This window comes from Pongo abelii, chromosome 1 (genome assembly GCF_028885655.2).
Source record: "Pongo abelii isolate AG06213 chromosome 1, NHGRI_mPonAbe1-v2.0_pri, whole genome shotgun sequence".
Lineage (NCBI taxonomy): Eukaryota > Metazoa > Chordata > Mammalia > Primates > Hominidae > Pongo > Pongo abelii.
The window spans coordinates 24,921,196-24,940,624 of NC_071985.2; the positions used below are offsets into that span (position 1 = coordinate 24,921,196).

The 19,429-nt window shown below is 47.8% G+C and overlaps 1 protein-coding gene across 2 annotated transcripts in view; it reads right to left on the bottom strand.

Annotated features, from left to right (window-relative positions):
• Positions 1–235: 235 nt before the first annotated feature.
• Positions 236–19,429, bottom strand: part of CNIH3 (cornichon family AMPA receptor auxiliary protein 3) — a 126,544-nt gene continuing 107,350 nt past the window's right edge. For both annotated transcript variants that reach the window (XM_024245262.3, XM_024245264.3), the window contains 3 exons: positions 10,226–10,338; positions 6,098–6,241; positions 236–1,469 (listed from right to left, as the gene is read on the bottom strand). In XM_024245262.3, the coding sequence (XP_024101030.1) occupies positions 1,442–1,469; positions 6,098–6,241; positions 10,226–10,338 (285 nt within the window). In that variant the 3' untranslated portion in view covers positions 236–1,441. The remainder of the gene's footprint in view (positions 1,470–6,097; positions 6,242–10,225; positions 10,339–19,429) is intronic.

A 19,429-nucleotide genomic window follows, 5' to 3' on the forward strand; every position in this document is an offset into this window, starting at 1 on the left:
AGTCGGTAGAAAGGGCACTGGCCAAGAGGAAGCCTTCTCCCAAAATCATCACCTCAAATTCTCCAGTTTTATACCATAAACCTCGGAGTAAAAGTCTGCATTTTGTTTTCCACAGAATTTTTAGCAGCATGATGTCTTTTTGAAAATTTGCCTTTTCTTCCTATCAGTTTTCCAACCATATGTAGACAAATTCAGCTGTAACGGTTGAAATGAGAGAGCCAGTTAAGTGAGACACTCAAGTTGTCGCTGCATTTTAATAAACATAGCACACAATGTGTTGCTACACAAACACCATTCATAAACCTGAGTCACAGGTTTCAGATGGGAGCTGGGGACGTGTATAAATAGCCTGTGTATGTTAAACAGTAGAAAAGAAAAGAAGTTTGGGGAATAAGGTCAAAATCATTGTGCCCAATTTAAACATCATAAAAATCTCAGCCTTGTCATTATTTACAACCCCCAGCATAACTCCCACCCAAAAGAGAATGCCAAATGGAAAATTCTAAATAAGATGATGTCCCCACGTCGACCTAAACAGTACAAATGATGCAGCATCATAAAACGAAGTTATAATTATGTTGTCTCACTTCCTGGCTGCCGGATGCCCACGGTACAGAGCAGCCACTCCACAGGATTTTCTGAGCTCTGAGCTGTCTGGGGTTTTTGTAAGAACATAGCTTTGACTAGCATTGACCAATTGATTTGCATTTAATGGCTCTGTGATGGTTTGAGGTGGCAAAAGAAGAATACAACTTATGTGGTGGAGAACTAACACCTTGAACATGTTGCAAACATTTCAAAAATCCATTTTTCCTACATTCACCCCTCCTCAGCTGAAAATAGCCCAGCAGGCTCAAGGCTGGTTACAGCTGAAGGCAAATCCCATACACCCTCCAGCCCCTCCCATTTGAGAAAAAGGGCGTGGCCACGGCTTGGAAGAAAGGCAACAAGAGTCTTGGGCAGCCAAGACATTCTTGAGGCTTTCAACAGGTCCCTGCAGACTTGGCCTTGACTCTGGGTCATTCTGTTCCTTAGCAAGCACCTTGCGGCCTTCCAGCCTCCGCTCCCATGGCCCAGGAACTCAGTGTGAACTTGCAAGGTGCTGTTCAATGAAGTGGATTCAGGAAGCAGCAATTCTCTCTCAGGAAAGGTCTAGTGTTTCGTCACCTACTCCCCCACACCACTGATGCTCAGAAGGGCTCTAGGACCCCGTGTGTGGAATTCGAATGCCAAAGATTGACAAACAGGGTGACACAGACACGCAGGGTTAACTCGGCTCCCGGCTGCTGCGTGATCCCAGCTCCCATTCAGTCTGACTGCCTGCCGGGTCTATTTCTCACATATCCTCATTCTGGTCCCTCCTCCAGTCACCAGCAGAAACACACCTCTCCGTCTCAGGCCTCTCCCATCTCAGTCTCTGATGACGTGCATGGTCTTTGCGTTAAGAGCTCACTAAAGTGTAGATCATGCTGAATGCAAAAAAAAAAAAAAAAAGAAGAAGGTGTTAGTAGAAGCCCACAGAGGACTCAGGCTGCCCCTCAGGAAAGGGACCTTCCAGAGGCCAGACCCCTTGGCTTCTCCCTCATTCCTGTCACTACAGCATCTCGCCGACTCCACTACTGTGCCCTTCTACTTCCCACAACACTGGAATAAACATTTTTTGGGAGAGCATATTGTATCCCTTGGATAAAAGATGTGAGTGCTCTAAGTGCCTATTATCATTCTCATCAGGATGATTATTATGTTGTTTTCCTTTTTGTGCAATTGCAGGGCAGGTCTAGGGGTGGAGGTGGGGGTGCAGTGGATTCTTTATGCCACCAGCTGCCATGTGCTTGCGTGATGGCTGTGTCCAGGGGCTCCCAGATGACGCTGGATAATACGTTAGTGGTGGGGGAAAGATCATCATCGCTATTGCAAAGGCCAGCGTGGGAACATAAGCCCTCTGGGCACCGGAACTCAATGAATTCTTGATTGGGTAACTCCCTGGCCCTCCTATTTTTAATGGACTCCAGGAATTAAACATGCATTAAAAGTGTGTGACCTAAAGTATTACCCCAATACTACTAAGAGTGGGGTGAAGGGGACATGTATCCCTGTGCTCTTAGTAAGGGCTTCAGGTTAATTTTGCAAGGCTGAGGAATGATCTGCACCAAAATATACCTCTTTGTCTATTTCGCAGAAAAAGAAACCAACTATCTTTTCACATTATAGTGAGACAAACAGATTCATCTAAGAAGTAAAACCAAAGGAAAGAAAAGAAAAGGTTTGACTTCTAACCCTATGCAGCTGTGGATGCCCAATAAGCTCCTCTGAGTAGCTGAAGTTCCATCTTCAGGAACCTCACACACCTCATGTACACAGAGAACCACTGGTCAGACCTGGAGCAAGAGGGACTTACTCTACTTGGGGAAGCTGAGGGCCAGATGAGGAGTGACAGCAGGGGGAAAAGCCACATTCTAACTCTAAAGCCAGTGCTTTTTGCATGACAGTACTAAGCCTCAAGTGGATACCTTTGTTTACTCACTTTCATTCATTATGCCAGACACTATTCTCAGTGCTGGGGAAAATGGTGAGTGTGCAGCCCCAATTCCTGCCTTGAGGAAGCATACAGCTAAGCTGTAACAACAAACCACGAGGATTCAGTGAGTGCCAGGCACGGGCCAGGACACTGCAGATGCAGAGGTGAATGAAACCAACATGGTCTCCAGTGTCAGGGAACAAGTAAACCATAAATAACATAGATGGAGAGAAATAAACCTGAGGAGGGACAGGCATGATCCAGAATAACCACGCAGGAGGGTGGTCCTACTACCTCAGGTTTGAAAAAAAGTCTTTCTACAGAGCAGACACTGTTCACACTGGGCTCACTAGCTAGTATTAGTATCTGCATTAGCTAGTCCTCTTCTAACACAATCCTCAAATATCACCTGGTCCACAAGGCAACCCGAGAAGTGGGGCGATGGGCGCCATGCGGTCCAAACAGGATAGAAGAAAGAGCACAGGCTCTGAAGCCAGATGTTGCTAATGATTAGCAGGGACCTGAGACACATTTCTTAACCTCTCCAAAGTCCTCAGGAGCCCCTCAGGAAGCTCAAACTATAAACTATCAACCCCGTCTTCCCTGCTGTTGTGTGGGTCTCTAGCCCCTGAGCTCAGTTCAGACATGGCTCTGCATACACGAGTCCTCTTCCCTCCCTCCCACGGTGGGCTGCGCTGACGCTGCTGTGCTCTCCACCAGCTCCGGATCTGAGGGGCTGGCAGCTCCTAAGGTGGGAGAAACAGAGTCTTTTAAGCAGCCCTAAAGAGTACCAAGGGGCCAGATTCAACAAAGAATGTGCGTGCCCGTGGCGGCCACCCAGGGTCCCAGTGAGGCTGCAGGAACTGTTTCCAATTTTGTTTTAGAAACAAAGCGATTAACACATGTATCATGAAGGCAGGGCCAAACTGAAGTAATGAACTAGAGGACAAACAGTCAAACAGACTGTCTGGAACACACTCGGTTACAGAACAATCACACCCATCTAACTGAGAGGAGCTGCCAAGACCTCCCCACCCCGCCCCCTCCCACCCCCGCAGCGGAGCGCACACAGCCGCTTCCCTCCCTGTGAATTCATATGCCTTCTTCCCCGCGACGCCTCAGCTCCAGCAGTTACTGCAACAAAACTGAAATGAGGGAATGTCTCGCCTCTGTCTTCATCCACACTGAGGTGGATCCCAGGCTAAAGGGGCAGGAGCAAATGAAAACAATGGTCTCGTTCTGTTGGCTTAGAGGAGAGACAGTGCTGTCTCTGGGGACAGGCCACTCAGCCCATGACTCAGCAGAAGGGGAAGTCTGTGGCTCCACAAAGAAAACAGTGTTGAGCACACTGCAGGGAAGAAACCTAACCTCCAAGGTGTCAAGTCCCTAAGCCCACAACGGCTTTGTCCACGCTCTGTAGGTTTCCCAAGACAGGAACCCATCTGACAAGCCTTTGGTTGTTAAATAGTTCAGACTTGGAGTCAGAAAGACATAGGTGAACCCACTGGGCACCGTAGAAATCTCTGGAGGCTTCAAAGACCGTCAGGCTCCCTGCAGACTGGAGCAGTAAACAACCCAGAGCACCCCACAGAGTCTGCGGACACTGGGGATGTAAAGGGGAGAGAAGGCAGAACCAAGTAGAATGCTCCAGAGCCACCAAGGTGCGCCTCAGGATTGTCCAGAGAGCTTGTTTAAAACGCAGAGCCCAGCCCTGGAAAGTTTGAATAGGTAGCTATAAGCCCAGGAATCTGCATTTTTAAAAAGCACACCTTCCTCCTTTCCTTACCCCGCAGTTTGATAAAGACTTTTCTAGAGGTTTTCTAAGATAGCCAGCAGTTAAGAGCTACTGGGCACGGTGGCTCATGCCTGTAATCCCGGCACTTTGGGAGGCTGAGGCGGGTAGACCACATGAGCCCAGGAGTTCAAAACCAGCCTGGGCAACATGGCAAAACCCTGTCTCTACAAAAAAATACAAGAATTAGCCGAGCATGGTGGTACATCCCTATAATTCCAGCTACTCAGGAGGCTAAGGCAGGAGGATCCCTTGAGCCTGGAGTTCAAGGCTGCAGCAAGCTATGATCCTGCCATTGTAGTCCAGCCTGGGAGACAGAGTGATACCCTCAAAAAAAGAAAAAAGGAAAAAGGGAAAAGGAGTTCAGTCTTTGAAATCGGACTCAAGATGTACCTCTTACAGCTGTGACACTATTAGCTGGAATTCAGGAAAATTATCTAACTTCTCAGATTCAGTTCATTTTTCATATGTGAGTGAGGATAGTATTTATCCTATAAATTGAGCAATACATACAAAGCTCTGAGCACAAAGCCTGGCTCATCTTTAAATGTCAGAACTTTGGGAGGCTGAGGCAGAAGGGTCACTTGGGCCCAAGAGTTCGAGACGTGCCTGGGCAACACAGTGAAACCCCATCTCTACAAAAAATTTTAAAATTAAAAAAAAAAAAAATTAGCCGGGCATGGTGACACACACCTGCAGTCCCAGCTACTCAGGTTAAGGTGGGAGAATCACTTGAGCCGAGTTCAAGGCTGCAGTAAGCAGTGATGGCACCACTGCACTCCAGCCTGGGCAAAACAGTGAGACCCCATCTTTAAATAAAAATTTAAAAATAAATAAAAAATAAAAAATGCTGGACAAATGCAGCCACATTCTGGCCTGCCACAGCCCAATCCAAACCTAGGGGTGGTGTGCAGTCCAGCATCCCGACCCTTTCTCCTCTTCACCTGGCTGCTGTCAACCATGCCCTTTTGAAGACATCACCGGGAGGTTTGGAGATCACCATGGCCCTGCCACAGGTAATGATGGAATCACAAGTGACAGGTGAGAGTCCCCAGAGATGAGCCAAAGACGAGCAGGAAGGAGGAGACATCTGCGGAAAAGGCACTCTCTGGGGTGTCAAACCACAAGACGGTCTGTTTATAGCTATCTGCTTAGTTAGGATGTTCTGAGCGGAGAGGTGAAAAGAGGGGAGACTCCTGAAACGGGACTGCAAAGTCAGCAGGTTTTTCTTAATTGGAATGGTGTTATGTAATATTGGGAAAACTGTAAATGAAGCATTTAGCGACCCAAAATGCCACTTTATGAACCGTGACAGCCACTGTGGGGCTGGGGAGGGGAGTTTGGGGCCTCTGTTATGGTTCCCAAGAATCCTTGCAAACAGGCCACGGGGCAAGGGACAGTGAGGATGAGCCCGAGCCCCTGTGGCCACAGGCAACCTGCTGGGCTGAGCTGCAGAGTTGTGAGAGGCAGGAAGCCCTATAGGGAAGAAGGAGTAGCCAACTGCACTTCACCAGTTATCTCCAAAGGGATGTTGAGAGGGTGTTTTCACTGCGTGGCCCTAAGGATGTGCCAATCAGCAGGCAAGGCCTCCTGCAGGATCTCCTGCCCCCTTGTTTATACAGAAGCCCTTGCTCCTGAGCCAGAGTCAGACAGCTGGGACCACACCCGACTGGCCATGACTCCCACCCTCGCACGCCATCTCCCAAAGGCCCCCTCCCAGAGGCCAGCCTGAAATTCTCTTCCTTTTGCTGCAGGAGTCAAAACCACCAGGAGGGGCAGATACTCACCAGTAAAGGTAGTAGAAGAAGGAGAGGAGATAGAAGGCCAGCTTACACCAGGCCTCCTTCTGACAGTAACTCAAAGTGTCGGCATTCATGACCACCGGTGGGTCGTAGGCTAGTTCTGAGCTATCTGCCGGACAGTGGAAATACCTGCAGGGAGAGAGGACATCATTGTCTCTGAGGTCCTGGTACTTCTGGCGTCACCTGGGCAAGCCCTTCTGATGCAGGGCTTCTGTTGAGCAATCCCTGCCAAGCAATTGCCTGCCTTCTGCCCAAATCACAGTTGAAGCGCCACTGAAGAGTGGCTCAGCCACTATCTTCCAGCAGGTAGTAAATCCCCAAATACTCCGATCCACTGGCATCATGGCAATTTCACCCATATACAAAGCTGCTCCAATAGAAGGGGAAATGTGTCACCTGGCGTTGCCTGGGAGTCTGAGGAAGAGCCGCCTCTCAGGACAAGTGCAGGCAGAGGTACGGGGCTATACCACCACTGCTGGGACACCACCATACCTCCATTCTACCCTAAAACTACTTTACACAGACCCTTACTGAAAATCCTGAATACTTTGGGACATCCTATTCTCACTTGAGTGTAGAGCAGTTTACAGGTGCTTTCCTTCTTGATAGTGGGACCTAGAACTCAAAAAGAACATCAGCCATCTGTCGGGAGAGAGTGGGCCCCAGACGGCAGCTGGGTGAGTAGAACGTAGGTGGGAAAGAGGAGGAGGGGGAGCAGCTAATGCGAACTGTGTGTACTTCAAAATACTACGTTCCCCAGGCTCACCTGGCCACAGCCCTTGAGGAGGGGAGCCGTCAGGCTTGGTGAGACCTGGGGCAGGAGTCTGAGCCTCCTGAGTCCCTTGGGAAGTGGTCACTGCCCCCAGGACACTGCCCCCAGGGACCTGGCCACAGCCTCCTGCCGAGCCCAAGAACAAAGTCCAACTGGAATCTCTCAGTGAGTTCCTTTTTCAGTCATTCTGGTAAAGCCACCCAGAGGCCAGAAGTGCAAATAAATGGCTTCCCTGGGTTCTGGACAGACAGTGGTTCTCAACGGTGGTAAAGGGCCCAGGGAGAGGGCTCCAACCGGGAGATTAATCACACTGGCTTTGAAGAACATCCTGCAATGTGGCAACTCGCAGATCCGGCATCTCAGCTCCCTCCTCCTTCCCCTTCAGAGAATTGCACTGACGTTATCTGTCACCGACACTGTGCTGAAAAGAAATCACAAGCCAGATTCGATGACAACTGCCAGCTCACAGCCCTCCAGGCCACTCATCTCTCCTCTTCCTGGGAGCCGATCTCAAAAGCTATTTGCTGTCACTGCGGTTTTATTCCCAGGTGACCTCATTAAGTAGAGGCAGAAGGGCAGGGTGGCCATGTGGCTCCATGGAAAGAGCAAAGGCCCTGCCAGTCACCAGTCACCACACTGACTTTCCTTGGGTCAGTCATTAACCCATCTGAGCCTCAACTTTCTCATCTGTGAAATGGGGATGGAATTGCCCACTGCAAAGGGCTGTTGTGACCATTACGTGAGGTGATGTATGCAAATAACCTGGGAAGAACAGGTACTGAGTCAACAGCAGACAGTTCTATTTCCTTTAAGCAAACTAAGAGCCAGAGCAGGAGGGGACTTTCTCTGTATGTGAAACGTCACTGGTCTGGACCTGTTGGGAAGGAGAGGGAGTGAAAAGGGGGATAAAGGGTGTACAAGGGCTCTGATTTTTAAAGGACTCCTCCCCTCCTCATTCTTTTTTTTCTTTCATGTTCTGAGAACTTACTAATTGCCAGGAACTAGACTAGATCCTGTCAGGGATTCAGAAAAAAGGTAAGACAAAGTCCCTATTGGCAAGGAGATTACAGCCCCTCCCTTCCTCCATAGAGATCAACTTTCCAAGTCTACGGACACTGGCTGCCTCTCCTTTTCCTCCATTTTGGACAAGCGCTAGCCCCACGAAGCAGTGCCCTGATCGATGTTTTGTCCATTAATCACATTTCTGATACCCTGCCTTGACAGCCCCCTACTTGAAGGACCTTGGGACGAACTCCTTTCCTGGGGGAGAAGGGCCAGCCCCTGGGGCAGTGTGTCAGGTGGCAGGGACTCAGACTGGAATTCGTACAGAGGTGGGGCGTAACCTCACCCCTGCCACGTCTGAGCTGAGCAAGACAGGTTAAGTTGACTTAACCTTTGTGAGTCTCTGTGTCCCCATGTATCAAACACAGAAAATGAAACCCAGCTCACTTGGTTGTTGTGAATCCTGGATCTTCTATTTGACTTCTCTCTAATTCAGATGAGAGCAGATTGCCTTTACTTAAAGTGAGGCTTCTCGATGTAACCGAATCTTTTTCCTTCCTCCCTAAACCTGAGATTTTTTTCTACCCTGCTGGCCCTGGTCAATGGCACCATCGACCTCCCGGCAACCCAGCCTGGAGGCTTCCTCTCCCTCACCTGCACCCAGTTACGGGCCAAGGCCTATCCAGTTCACCTCCACAGGTTCTCTTGTTCTCTCACCATTCTGACTCCCACTACCTGGGTCGAGGCTGTCTCACCTCTCCACCTAAAGTTCCCATCGTAACCCCCTCGTTGGATTTCATCCTCAATATTTCACCCTCTAAGCCATCCTTTACACTGCTTCCCAGGCTACCTTCCTAAAAATCAGATCAGGTAATGCCATCGTCTTCTTCTAAAGCTTCTGATCATTTTCCATTACCTAGAGAATAAATGAATTCCACCTTCCCCATCAAATCATTTCAGGCCCTCCATACCATACTCTCAGCTGCCTGCCAACCCTATCTCTTCTTATTTCCCTCCAAGAACCCTCCATCCAACCTCACTGAACAACTACTGTTTCCCAAACACAACAAGTGCTCTCTTAACTCTGGGTCTTTGCACATGCTGGGCCCTCGCCCTGGAATGTGCTTTTCCAATGTCACTCTTGAGTCTAATTTCAGTGCTTCTTTCTCTATGCTCCTACCAGTATTCCTCATATGTCTGTTAAGAACATATTTCCCTCCACCACTAGGATGTACGTTCCTTAAGGGTAAAAGTTTTGCTTTACACTTAACATGAAATCCCTCACAATGCCTGGTGTGTAGTATGTATCCCGTATGTTTTCTGAATGAAGGAATGCATGTCTTAGGTGTGGCTAAATTCAAGCCAGATTTTATGGTACAATAAAAATGATAAAACACTTTGGGGTCCAATGCTCTGGCAGCAAAGGGTCAAGGGCAGGCAACTTATCTGCACAAATACCTTCTCTACTATTTTGATATTCCCCCACCTCTGCCTCCTGTGTCCATATGGTGACTCTATTTTACAAAAAGCCAAAAATCACATGATCTGACGCACGGTCTTAGCAGGGAATAGAATCTATGAAATTATAACTGTCCCAGAAAATCCAGCCCATCTGGTAGGTGCTTTTTTTTTTATTAAGATATAATTTACATACCATAAAAGTCACCCTTTTAAAGTGTACAACTGTACAATTCAGTGGTTTTTAGTATATTCATAGAGTTGTGTAATCATCATGACTATCTAATTTCAGAACATTTTCATCACCCTAAAAAGAAAACGTTTGACCCATTAGCAGTCATTCCCTATTCTCATTCCCTCCCAGCCCCTGGCAGCCATGAATTTACTTTCTGTCTATAGATTTGCCTATCCTGGACATTTCATATCAATAGAATCATGAAATCTGTGGCCTTTTGTGTCTGGCTTTTTTCACTGATACTTTCTTTAGGGCTCCATGTTATAGCATGTATCAGTGCTTCATTTCTTTTTATTGACAAATAATATTCCATTGTATGGATAGATCATATTTTGTTTCTCCATTTATCAGCTGATGGGCATTTGGGTTGGTTCCACTCTTTGGCTGTTGTGAATGCAACTATAGATGCTTTTAACACTGACCTACAAGGGATGGGGTTGTGGCTAATGAAACCAACAAAAAGGGCCTTTCTTTATTGGACCTGCTGCCTAAGAGCAGTTTGGGAACAGGCTTTAAAGAGAGAGACCCAGAAAGGAAGGGATGATTGGAAGGCACTAGAAGCTGTCTATTTGGGTGACATCATCACTGGAGAGCAGGCTTCCCTGGCAGAAAAGACAAAGGATAGACCAGTCCCAGTCTGACTTACCTCCAGAAGTGATAGAAAAGTAGAGGGACATTCAGCCCCAGCGTGAGCCACTCTTGCGCACACAGGAACATAATGCAGAAGAGGCTATGGATGGAGTATTCTGGCAGCACCAGCTGAAGAGGGAGCAGAGACACAGCCCTGAGTTAGAGGAGGAAAACGCCACTCCTGCTCCTATGGCAGCTGACTTCTGCCTGGACACTGCCTCTCACAGGCGGTTGACACAAAGGCCCTCCCTGCAGCAACATAGAGCCACTGCCCCAACACAGATCCATTTCTGGTAAGTTCTTCTTTTTATGGCACTCCTCTTTTTATTATACCCAAATCCAAATGACACAAATCCTCAGTGCACTACTTACTATTAATAGAATACCACGCTTGCTCCTAGGGGTCACCCATGGGTGGCCACTGGGAAGACTGGAAGAGCTGGTCCAGCCCATGTGTCATCTGACCCAAGGCAGGACCACTAGGAGAAATACTGCAAGGGTTTCTAATGAATCCACAACTGCCCCGCTCTTGTTTTTCTGGCCCCTGTGTATCCTCCTATAGTAACTCACAAACCTAAAGTGAATATGTACATTTATCACAAATATAGGAGGGTCAGGAAAAAATGGCCAGCCTCAGGGGGCAGTGGCATTTTGCCTGATGGTGGATGGAGCAAGAGGAACGAAAGAAAAACAACAATTAGCAATGATGAAGAGGGACAGTGTAGCCTCTGGGGGAAAAGGGAAGAAACTGATCCTGACCGAGAAAGACCTGATGGTGGGAAGTGTGACCAGCAGGAAGACTAAGCTCTCCCACCTCCAATCCAGCCACCCTGGTATAAATGGGTGAAAGGAGCTTAAAATCATCGAAAAGCTGCTCCCAAGGGTACTTTCATTTTATCAGAAATCCAAGTTGTAAGCTAAAGGGTAACTGTAAGGAAGAAATTTGGCACCTAGACCAGCAGTAGGGAAGGCTACAGATATAAATGCACCATTTTACCCAGTTATATAGGGAGATATAGATATATATTACTAAATATATTTATTTATGTCATATATAAATATACTTTGTATTGTTTAGGCTATCATGAATACTTTGATCTTCCCATCAAAATCTTTTGAAACATCCTTCAAGGCCCATCTCAAATGCCACTTACTTTTTTTTTTTTTTTTTTTTTGGAGACATAGTCTTGCTCTGTTGCCCAGGCTGGAGTACAGTGGTGAGATCTTGGCTCACTCTAACCCCCGCCTCCTGGGTTCAAGCAATTCTCCTGCCTCAGCCTCCCAAGTAGCCGGCATTACAGGCGCCTGCTACCACGCCCAGCTAATTTTCACATTTTTCAGTAGAAAGGGGGTTTCACCATGTTCACCATGTTTCACCATGTTTCACCATGTAGATTGGTCTTGAACTCCTGACCTGAGGTGATCTGCCCACCTCGGCCTCCCAAAGTGCTGGGATTACAGGTATGAGCCACCGTCCCCAGCCTCAAATGACACTTTCTATCGGGAGCTCTGCCCACCCTCCCTTGTTCCTCCACCCTCCCCTGTACCTCTGGGCCCCACAGTATGTTTTCTGACCCCCTCCCAGGGGTACTTTCCATAATCTATCCATTGTGGAGTCATCATCCTCTTCCCATCTTCCAATACAGATAGACTCCTCTGTCCAGCATTCTGCAAGCCATCTTAGCCAACGTCTATTCTTTTCTCATTTCCATTTGCAAAGCGCCTTTGTACAATGCATGGCAGTTAGGAGAGACTTAACAAATACGTGGTAAAGTGCACTGAACTGACCAAGAGCATATGTTTACAACATGGCTGGCTGGCATTAGATATGCAGCCTGTGGTTAGAAACTAAGATTTCTTTGGGTGGAGAACAAACTCCCTCAAACCATCCCATTTGGGTATGGACCATGACTTTGGTCTCTCAATTTAGTTAGATGAGCTAACTACCCCAGATGGCAGACACAGAGGGAGAAACACATACGCACACATTAAAAATAAAGACATGCACAGCACACGTGTAAGACATTTTGTAACTATGGGGCACCTTCTTTATTCTCAAAGTCCAGTGTAGATGAATTGCATTAACCCTCACCTTAGACTTCTCAGGCAGTCACCTGAGGAATCAGAGCAAAGGAGCCATCATTCCAGAGGTGGTGACCCTTTGTGGGTGAAGCGGGTACCACCAGCCCCTGTGAATCTCAACCACCTGGCAGGAAGGGGCACGCCATGTCCCTATTGTATCTCCTTACAGGACCTCAGAGCTGTGCTAACCAACCCTATCTACCCCCAGCCAAGGCATCACCCTACCCCCTCCCATTCAAAGAGAAAGCCCACTTTCTCAGAGCTGGGTGCGCCAGCCCCGGGAGGCAGTGGCTGTGAGTTCTGCTGTGCACATCTCTACATTTTCTAATCATCAGTTTCAGCCACTTAAGCTGAGGCAATTAACATGTTTAGAGACAGCCACCGTGGGCCTGAATCATCCATTATTTCTCCATCTCCATCTCCAATTCCAATGACAAATCTCGGACTGATTACACTTTGGATTTCAGGTCCCACTCTTAATCACCACTGCTTCTTCTCTCTTTGGGGCTTGATTTATTGTGGAGGCTGCAACCTTCCAAGCAGGGAGGATTTATCACTGTCTCCATGTAGAGGAAAACTGCTTAATGCAGGCCAGCTAGTCACGGAGGTCTCCAGCCTTTTGGAGGTTGGGAAAAAAGCTGAAGAATTTATTCTGCCATTTCAGGTGGCTTCTCTAGATGACCTCTTACTGCCTAGAACACTGAACAGGATCTTTACAAGTAGAAGAGGCTCCTCCAATTAATCCAGAGACTTTTAGGAGTGACAGTGACCTTTTGATACACATACTGATCCTTGCCTACTTCCCCAGCTGCTTCTTGTCACAATGATGTGGAAGAGGTAAGGAACCTCTTCCTTTTAGACCAAATGGAAATCAGCCAGGCCATTTGCATGAGGCCTGCACCATAGCCATTACGGCTGCCTCCACTCACACCCAGCACTCAGCCTTCTGGAAGGTGGTAAGGTCTCATTTTCCAGCTCTCAGGGGTTGGGGCTGCTGATGGGCTGTGGGCAGAAGTGATGTGGAGAGAAGGCCAGACCACTTAACGGCTGATACAAAATTCTCCAGAGTCTCTTTTCCTTTTCCTCTGACAAAGCAAAAAGCATTTAGGATGGTGGGTACTCCATCATCCTGAAGCCACAAGTAAGGAAAGAGGCCCCCAGGCAACTCATGATGGACTAGAGTGTGAGCAGTAAAGAAACTTGTGTTGTTTTAAGCTGCCAAGAGTTGAGTGTTGTTGTTTTTTTGCCATAGCATGATTTAACCTATCTCATATGATACCGTCAGCAAGCCCCAGACTGAGTAATCAATGGGAAAAGCAAAGTTGTGTTCTTCACTCTTTATCCTCCCCCAACCATCCACTTAGCCCTTCCTTAACAAGCCATCGAGGCTGGCAGGACACAGCTCCCCTGTCACTGGATATGCTCGGGCAGGGGCTGAATAACCACCAGGCAGGCATAATGCTCATTCATCTGTGTGGGCAGTCAGACCAGGAGTTCCCTCCCAACTCTGAGAGTGTCTGTTATACAAAGACCACCCCTAAAGCTTCCAAGCAAAATACAGAGATGCTGATGCAAGCACTCACCACAGCCCCATGACCCTGAGTCATCCCTTAGCTTTGGAAAACACTTTTTTTTTTAATAAGAGAAGCTGTTGAATGGTGCCAATCTCATTCTTTCACTCAACAAATGGAGAAACTGTTTCATGCAAGCCACAGCCTATTGAATTGCCATGTATTATTACCCTGCTTTCTAGAGTCATAAATCCTAAATCTCAATATAAGTATTATGGGATTACTGAAAGACTGCAATTCATTCCAACCACGGGGATCATGGAAGGTTTGTGATCAAAGGGAAGTTGGAAAGGTCGAGTAACACTTAATCACGTATGGGAACTGGAGGTCGGCATCCTAGAAGTGGAACAGTGAAAGCAAAAGCATAGAGAGATGGAAGTCACTGGTCTGGGGTGGCTCCTCAACAAGGCCACATCAAAGGGCCCTTATTAAAGGACATTAATGATAACCAGTAAGGACTGTGTAAATGCTAACTTTATTCCACCTGTCCTGACTTCCTGCCCAGATGCTAATAGTCAATTTTCATTTGCTGGCAAACATTTCCACCTGGATATCCCACAACCACTTTGTGCTAAAATTCACATTCCTGCCAGTACCTGCAAACTTTATCTCCTAAATTTTCAACTTCTACTAACCATACCATCTCTGACTCCTTCTTCTCATCAGTCTCCATATGAGTCTGTTTCCAAATCTTGCTTCTTCACAGCCACTTGCATTTGTTCCTTCCTTTTTATTTATCCTGCCCCTGGACCTCCTCTCCAGGCTGGTGCAAGAACCTTCTAGCAGGTTTCCATCCCTGTACACATGTGCCCTCCATCCAACAGAGCAGTATATGCCATGCTCACTCTAAGCTGTTGTCCACAATCTTGTTTTTCCAGGAATTTTACTTGTCTGCATTCTAAATATTTTATTTCTAGTTATGAATCCTCTCATTCATTCATGTATCCATTTGTTTGCTGTTTTGTCCTATCAATGACCTGCAGCTGGTTGGTACCCTTTATAGATTATGAAAACAATGGAATCATGTGCCAAGTCCTGTCTTATTTTCACTACTGTGGTGGAGAGGGGCATCAGGGGTTGTGGGAGAGATTCTTCTTACCCCCAAAGGAAAAGAAGTAGAAAGGGGATGCTTGGAGTTGAAGCAAGTGAATAATGTTCCTAGTGGAGAAAAGGGATTCCCTAAGATCAGGAGAAGGGAGAAGATGAGGGAGATGGAGAGGCAGCAAGCACCCCTGTTGTTGGAGATCTGTCTGTTCCTGGCTCTCATCATGCCTTCCAAGGGCACAGGATTTCTGAGGGGCTGGTGTCAGCATGCCTGGGACCAAACACATTAAAAGTCACAACTATGGAAGCCACAGGGAAGCTCCTGGCGCTGAGTTTATCTTGCAGAGAGTGGAAGCTGTGAGACTCTGAGTCTCCACCCATCTCTGAATGCCCTTGTCAACTCAGACAACAAGCTTTACAGCTGTAATCCCATAAGTCTCAATATATTAGCCCAGTGTCTCAAAGCATTATATAAATTCCTACAGTTATATAATACTCAACTGTGTACTATTTAGAAAAGCAGCTACCCATGCTGAGTCTTACTTTCCCCATCTGTAAAATGCCATACCTACCAGCCAGGGACACAGGATATACTATGAATGACAGTGCTCTCAAAAGTGAAGAAGCCTCCAGCAAAAGATGACACCACTATTGTGTCATAATCATTATTATCATTATTATTTTTTCTGAGATAGAGTCTTGCTCTGTCACCCAAGTTGCAGTGCAGTAGCACAATCTCGGCTCACTGCAACCTCCACCTCCCAGGTTCAAGTGATTCTCCTGCTTCAGCCTCCCGAGTAGCTGGTACTGCAGGCATGTGCCACCATGCCTGGCTAATTTTTGTATTTTTAGTAGAGATTGGGGTTTCGCTATGTTGACCAGGCTGGTCTTCAACTCCTGCCCTCGTGATCCACCCGCTTCAGCATCCCAAAGTGCTGGGATTACAGGCATGAGCCACCATGCCTGGCCGGTCATTATTATTTTTAATAATCATACACTAGATGATGACCATTCTCAGGTGGATAACTTGTTGCTCTTACTGTGAAAGGCAATGAAATGACCAGAACCAAAGTTGGTTTCCTGATTTTTCGATTCAGTCTCCTGACTCCCTCTGATTGAACCAAGCTCCAGCTTCCTCAAGTAGGAAGAGAAACCAAGGGCTGTTTCAACAGCCTGCCTCTCAAATCATAAAAAACCTCAGTCCTTGCCTGTTTTCAACAGCAATAATCCAGTTCTGTGTGTCTGCCCTAAGGTTTATTTGCCCCAGGAGCCAATGAGTGTGGAGAAAAAGATAATATATCTTCTATTTGATTCCTCAGCCCATACTAAACTGGCCCTAAAACAGAGGATCCCTCTGGGATGCCCAGGACGAAGTCAATATTCCCAGCATGGAGATCATTCTCCATTTGTTCCCAAATGAATATCATGCACGTGAGTATCTCCAAGCACTGTCAGGAAACCACATTCTGGGCCCCTTTGCTCTCAGGAGGCCACATGCTCTTTAATCACTCTGGATGAAGGTCGTCTTTGGACCGCCTGCACCAGCCTGGGCATCCAGGAGGGCTGCCCAGCCCCGTAGGCCCTGCTGTGTCAGGGACTAGCACCCAACCTCAAATGGCACGATACAGTAGGAACACTCCGCCAGCTGGGACTTGGGTTGGGTCGACTTGAGTGTTCCCTATTTGTTGGTGCTGGCATATTAAATATTTTGACCTCCTGGAATTTGCATCAAAGTTTATTAAATAGTTTTAAGCCATAAGACAAAGGCTCTGCTACATAAGCAACTTAACACAGAATCACCTAGTCTAGAATGATAATCTTATTTAACATTTTTTTTAATTTTTTTGTTAAGAGATGTGGTCTATGTTTCCCAGGCTAGTCTTCAACTCCTGGGCTCAAGTGATCCTCCTACCTCAGCCTCCCAAACTGTGGGGATTACAGGCGTGAACCACCATGTCTGGTCCTAGAATAATTTAAAAAGTCACCATAAAATTAATATGACACCTACTGATTTTATGTACACCAGGAACTGTGGATGTGACTCAGAGCCCTTTGCTGTTAGCAGCTCTCCTAAATGCCTGGACCAAGTATTGCTTTGATCTTGGCCTTCCATGGCCAGAATTGGACCCTCATGGCTGACCACTGGGGCCTGGGCCACTATTCAAGGGAAACCAGTGGCAGATTATTGTCCCCATGGGCCTGCACCAGGAACACGAAGGAAAATAAGTTAGAGAAAGCAAGAGACGGTTGCCCTCCTGAGTGACCCAGGACCTGAAGACAGAAGAATTTTCCTCCTGGCCTGGGGAGGCCCAGTGGTCAGTGACGGCATGAAGGGCAGAGGAGTGACAGGCTGCTTCCAGCCCCAGAGGGGCTTTCTCTCCAGGCCTTCCACTTTTCCATCCCATGGGGCCTCTGGTTTCTCCCTATGTTTTCTTCGCTTACCCTCCTTGAGCACATGTAATCCACACTGTGGATGTTCCTGTTGCTTCTTGGCACCCACTTGGACTCATTTCCACCTCTGCACTGAGAGAAGGCAGCACAGGGAGGAAAAGGCACAGAGAGAGAAGGAGGGTTAAAACCAGCACCCCTGCTGCCCACTGCTCCTGGCCACCCAGGGTGTGATGGCCCAGAGGCCCCTGTTGGGACTTAGCTGTGCCTGACACATCTGTAACCGGCCACACATGCTCCAGACACTGTCTTCGTGGACTGCTCCAGGCTCCGCTCTTGCCCTGCCCAGCACCCTGGGAGCTGCCTGACCCTTCTTGTCCTCACTGCTTGTTGGGGACCAGCTTCCAGCCTGACTGACACTGACTGGCTCAGGCACCTCTAGCCCCACTGTCATTTCCCTTGGGGCCCTCACCGCCAGATGTACCCTGTGCAGGGGATGCAGCCCAACCATCCTGCATAAATTACAGATCCCAGCCAGTCGACTGGGGAAATTCTCCCGCTTTGATCCAAGAGGAAAAGCATGTATGCACAACACCATGAGGAAGAAGCCTTCTTCCATCAGAATTCACGGGTCTCAGCTTGTTTCTGGAGGAGAAGGAAACCAAGGCAGGAGGTGACTGACTGGGCCTAGTGCCCTGCTCTGCAGCCTGGCCGTTCCCACCCTGCCTCCCACCCATTTCTTTAAGCTTCCCCATCTTTTAGCAGTGGTTCTCAAACTTCATGGTACTTTAGAATCCCCTGGAGCTTTTGCTAAAACCCAGATTGCTGACTGCACTCCCCCCAAGTTTCAGATACAGTAGATCTGAGTGGGGCCTAAGAGTCCCCCTTTCTAACAAGGTCCCATGTAAGCCACTGAGAACCCTGCTCCTCAAAGTGTGGTCCCTGCGCCAGCATCCAGTTTCTCCTGGGAGCTTGTTAGAAATGCAGAATTTTGGCCCCATCCCAGACCTACTGAATCAAAGCCTGCAGTGTAACAAAATCCCCGATGACTTACATGCACATGAAAGTTTGAGAAGTGGCTGCCCAGCACTGATTCCCAAAATACGGTCCCCCAGCCACCTGCATCCAAATTGCCTAGGGCACTTGTTACAAATGCAGATTTCCAGGTTCCACTCTAGACTCTTTAGATAGACTCTCTGGGTCAAGAATCTGCATTTTTCAGAGCATTCCAGGTGATTTTGTTAAACACTTGAGCTGAGATTCATAGACCCAAGGTATGAAGAGCGTACAAGGGTCGCCGGGCCATAACACCTGGAATATGCCCAATCCCATCTGAAGAGCACACGAGGCAGATGCTTCTTTTTTAAAACCCCTGGTATGAGGCCTCCTCCCACCCAACCCTCCCAGAGGCTGTGGGTCTTCGCCCACATCATGAGGGTCCTGTGCACACACAGCCCTGCTCACTAACTACTGCTTCAGGGGCTCAAGTCTGGGCAACCAGCATTTGCAGTCAAAAGCAGTTGTCTCTGGCTCCTGGCTCTCCCACACACCACCCCGTGGGAGAGCACCCCTGAGGCTCCCCGGGGTCCTGCAGCCCTGCAGCTGGTGGTCTCTAGTCTTGGGGCGTTGACTTTGGCATATTCCTGGGATGGAGGTGAGCTCTCCAGCATCCTTCCACCTCCAGAATCCCCACTCCAGTTCTGGCCAGATTCTTTCCACCCTCCACAGGCCACCTCTTCATTCAGCCTCACAAGCTCCTTCCACCTGTCTCTGGCCCTCCTGGTGTCTCAATGGACACTTTATAGATCTGTAAGGGGACAGCTTCCTTTTAGGACCAAACCTTTGGACTCCAGCCGTGCTCTGCCCACTCCTCCCAGCCTTCCTTTTATAATTGTTTTCATACAGCATCAAGACACACTTGAATTTCAAAAGCCTCTGACAGTTTCTTCACACGCTTGTTAAATTACTGAACTACCTAAGATTTCACTCAGGGAGGAGATGAGAATAAAAGCGCTTTCTCAAATAATACCACATATTTTAAGGGACAAAATTCTCCTACAACTTGCTGGCAATTCAGAGCTTCTTAACACTTGTAGCTTCCCACTCCTTTTCTTCTTTACTTTGAGCCAGAGATG